A 4,521-nucleotide genomic window follows, 5' to 3' on the forward strand; every position below is an offset into this window, starting at 1 on the left:
AGGAATGCCCCTGCAGAAGCAAGTGGGCTTCAAGAAGCAGACATTTTGCTTCCCTGGCAGTGTCTCTCGGTAGCAAAGAACAACAGGAAAGGCAAAGAGCATCCACTGCTGCCTGGGCTCAGCCTTGCAGAGCCATCCCATTTCAAACCAGCATTTAAGCTGGCAGGGGACAAACCAACCCAGCACAGAGTAGGAGTTCTGCCCCTCACGAAAAGGACCACAGCCCACTAACATGCAGGTGAGCAGCCAGGCACTGCTGGGCATAGGAGCCAAACATGTCTGGAGGAGTCCAACCCCCAGGGGAAGGTGCTGATGCCTTACGTGTCGGAGGAAGCAGTGGCTGACCCGCAGTGGGTGGTTGCAGCAGCTCTCGAGCTCTCGCAAGAAGTACTGGCTGTGGAAGTCGTAGAGTTTCTCCAGGTTCCCAAAAATGACGCTGCGCTTCCCACGCAGGTCCTGGGGGAGGTCGAGGCGCTCCATCTCAGGGAAGTAGCTATCGATGATGTAGCAAAGCGACCTCACATATTCCCGCTCTGTGGTTACCATCTCATCAATGATGTGCCGCAGCTTGCTGCGATAGGAAACAGCCTTGAAGGGACCCAGACTGCAGCAGGGCCACAGCAGTCAGAGCACCTGCAAAGCACCAGACTATCCCTACAGAAGTTCTCCCTAAGGCCCAACACGGAGATGAGAGGATTCCTTAGCACCATCCAAGCTCAGGTTCACAACTGTCCGTGATAACTCAGACCCTGAGCATTGACGAAACTCATGGCTGATCCAAGGAACTCTGTCAGCTTTTCTGTTCAGGAAGGGTGAGCCCCAGGTTGGCTGTGGTCCTGACACAACCTCCACAGCACACACACCCCTGGGGGTCCAGCCTGCCCCTGCTCTGGACACAACAGGCTGCCCTGCAAATGGCTGCGCTCCTGAAACAACAGGGACAGCAGAAGTCACGATAACTTCTGCGAGGAGGAGTCAGCCTGATGACTGGATGCTGCGGGAGACAATGTTAACCCTGGGAGAACATGAGCTCCGGACCCAGGTGCTGTTGGGCTCGCCCCAGTAAAAATGAGAGTGGGAAACAAACCTTGAATCATTTCATCAGCAAATAGCAGTTCCTAGCATGGGTTGCTCCACATGCCTCCAAAAGGATCACTCTTAGGTACTCGAGGTTTCCACTGCGAGGCAGTGCAGCACCAAACAAAACTGCTCCAGCGTGTGCCTGCCTTCCCTGCCTCTCAGCTTTCCCCCAAGCCAACTCCTCTGGATGTTCAGAAGACGGAGGACAGCAGGACTTCCTCAGTGCCCATGAATGGGAGGGCTGCTGCATCGCTCCCACAAGAAGCAAAGCGGTTAGCCTCCTATCTGCTGGGGTTCATCCCCGGCCATGAGCTTTTCTGACACTTGCTAGAATATCAGAGGCCCCTTCCAGAGGGTCAGCCATCCCCATCCAGAGCAGAAGCAGTGGAGGAGCTCTGTGATCCCCCCATATCCAGTGCTAAGTTTCCTCACCTCTACCACTATTTTATTTAATTTTTTAAAAGTCTTCTCTGATGAGAGCATCTGAAAGACCTGTCTGGTGACTCCCTTTCAAGAACAGCTCACATCCCTGGGCTCTCCATAGCCTAGGCACGTTACAGTGTGACAACAAAGTTAAGCTGAGATCCTCAAGGAGAGAGAAGGAAAAGAAGAGAACAAGAGCTGTTGGTCACTCAAACAAAGATCTCAGCCCCAAAGGGCAAATACAAACACCTTCTTACCTGTGAAGCTGCTGTCACAGGGTACTGCAAGTGCTTCCCTACCAGCCCAGGTACAGCACCCCCACAAACGCATGTGGGATGATGCACTGTGCTTCTGCTCTCCCACTGCACCTGTACCACTGGTTTGCCAGGTCCCTGATTACTATGTTTCTGCAAACCCTCGTCCTCCAATGCCAGCAATGGTCAGAGACTCCCTCTGCCCAGGAATGGCTCTTTCCCCTCTCACGGAGGGACCATGCTGTGGGGGAAGAGCAACAGATCCCATTTCCCTGCCCGTCCCCAGAGGCAGGTGCCAGGCTGCGTGGGGACATCCCTGTGGGCCCGCTCAGCGCCACACACACGTGCAGGGAAGCTGGAGCTGCATCTCCATCTATCCGCCCTGTACCCATTGCCAAAGTAACTGTCACTGCAGAGCTCTTCACATCTTTGCGGCTGCCTTTTTAACCACCCTGAGGACCGGAGCACCGAGCGTCACAGCCACTTACCTGCCCCAGCTCTTGGCTTCTGACACGGAGAGGCAGCCCCTCTGTCCCTCCAGCAGGCAGTCCGCAGCCCAGCTGTGAGCGGCTTGCTGCCGCAGAGCGAAAGTCCTGTCCACCAGCTCGGTGCTGCTCACCTCCAGCCCTTTAATAAAGACGCCGGTGTTGCCGTATCTAGCCGGCTCGCTCAGCGTCCTCTGGCAGCCTGACCACAGGCTCTCACCGCACGGGAGGTCAAAGCTCTGGGCCTTCCGGAGCATCCTCCTGGGAGGCAGCTTCCCAGAGGCTGGAGTGGATGTGCAGGATGGTTTCACCTCCAGGGTTTCTAATATGCTGTCCAGGTTTGGTTTTTCTTCAGGCAGCTTTGGAGATTTGGAGGCGCCGCTGGCAAAAGAAACTCTGCTCGAGTGAGGACCAGGGCTGAGAGCAGCTTGGCAGGCAAATTCTTCCCCAGCTCTGACATCACCAGGGCAGCTCAGGGAGGGCGAGGGATTTTTCTCCTTAGTCCACCCCGGAGAGCAGTTGGGCCTGTTGTAGCAGTGGGACGCGCTGTAAGTCCTGTCCCAGGGGGACCCGGAGGTGGCCCCCTCGGAGTGCCTGCGGTGGGACAGGCTGCCAGCCTCGCTGCCAGCCCGGGGCTGCTCCCCTGCAGCTGGTTTGCGGTCTGACAGCAGAGACCTCCTCGTTCTCAAGGCTGCTTCGAGTTTCTTTTCAAAAACCAGCTTGGTCTCCTGGCATTTGGACCATGCAAATTTCCACTGCTTGAGTCCCTTGTCACTTTTCAGCTCACAGGCCAGCTCCTTCATCTCCTGGAACCGGGCATCGCTGATGTCTGGGTGCTGCCCCTTGTAACTCTCCAGGCACTTGATCACACCTGCACAGTGTTCGGCGGAGCTGCAGTCCTCCATGCTGATGCAGGCAAGGTGTCGCATCCCTTCCAATGCCCACTCGTATGCCTGCAGAGAGTGAGAACGAAAGGCAACAGCCAGTCAGAGGGATTCGGGGAAGAATAACCCTAATTCGGTGCCTAAAGTGCAAGACAAGAGAAAGGATCAGTGTGTGGCCACCACAGTTCCTCGAGTGTGAGAGGAGGGGGGGCTGCTATTGTCAATGGGGCTTAACAATTCAGCAAAACAAACAGCTCCTTATGCAGAGGGCCTCAGCTGCCCTGGCTGCTCTGCCACAGCTCCACCTCCCTGCCAGGTCCCTGTGACGCTGGGCACCCACGCTGCTGGGCACGGCTGTCCTCTCCAGGCAAGGGGGACCAGGGGAAGCTGTTGCCAAGACCGCAGGGATTCACACCTCAGCGTGGCCCTGCTCGGTGTAAAACCTGGAACTCACCCTCCTCCTGTGCCCAGCCATTCTCACCACTACCACGCAGGATGAGGTCGAGGGGGCGTAAGTATGCCACAGGGAATGGGAGTGCTGCTCCCCACGCCGTTTCCCCAGAGCTGACGGCACGCAGAGGCCTGGAGCTCGATCAGAGCTGGGCACTGTGGATCTCCCCGAGTGCTCTGACCCATCCCTGCAGCAAGCAGGAATCTCAGGCCATGCAAGCCCAGTTGCAGCTTGTGCATCTTCCATGCCTGTTGGCACCCAAGTGTTGTGCTGTGCCCTACCTACCTGCCCGGCCCTGCTTGCTACTGCACTACATGCTTGTGCTGGTTAGCTGAATATCGAGCTCAGCAGCTTATTTCTAACACTCCAGCAATGCTGGAAGCAGTTTCATGGGCTTATGTCTAGCAGTGCCTTGCTAAAACAGCTCTGCTGTATCAGTCGAACAAGAGGAACAGGACAAAAGGTGACACGACAGACACAAGGTGAGAGTGCCTTACCACCGGCTGGGGAAAGGGGCTAATGAAGCACCGTGCACCAAGACCTGTCTGTCATCAACAAAAGTAAGAGGAAAGACAAACATCTGAATTACTCAGGCTCATAAGCCGCTACTTTCTCTATAAAGCAGGGATGACGGCAAGGTTTAACTATAGAGTGAATAAGATGTGACCGGCTGCCACAGGCCTGGCCAGGGAACTTTACTGCTCATCAGGGAAAACACAAGAGTTATTTATTAAAATCAGATGCACAAGGCAGGGAAAACCTCCAGTACAGGCCTGCCTGGCACCTTCCCCCATTTGCCCAAGACCAGTGGATATGCAGAAACACCAGAGGCTGCCCTTGAAGCGAGCCAGACCATCTCTAGCACTTGACCTGTCAGGCCCTGCATACCTGCTCTGTTTCTGCAGAGAAGTGACACTCGTGCTTAGTGCCAGGAACAAAGTGAC

At 55.7% G+C, this 4,521-nt stretch overlaps 1 protein-coding gene across 1 annotated transcript in view; it reads right to left on the reverse strand.

Annotated features, from left to right (window-relative positions):
- PLEKHG4 (pleckstrin homology domain containing, family G (with RhoGef domain) member 4) overlaps positions 1–4,521 on the reverse strand; it is a 105,742-nt gene that overhangs the window by 6,541 nt on the left and 94,680 nt on the right. Inside the window, 2 exon segments of the mRNA XM_009883255.1 lie at positions 322–571; positions 2,246–3,195. Of these exon segments, the coding sequence (XP_009881557.1) occupies positions 322–571; positions 2,246–3,195 (1,200 nt within the window).

This window comes from Charadrius vociferus, unplaced genomic scaffold (genome assembly GCF_000708025.1).
Source record: "Charadrius vociferus isolate BGI_N301 unplaced genomic scaffold, ASM70802v2 scaffold964, whole genome shotgun sequence".
Classification (NCBI taxonomy): domain Eukaryota; kingdom Metazoa; phylum Chordata; class Aves; order Charadriiformes; family Charadriidae; genus Charadrius; species Charadrius vociferus.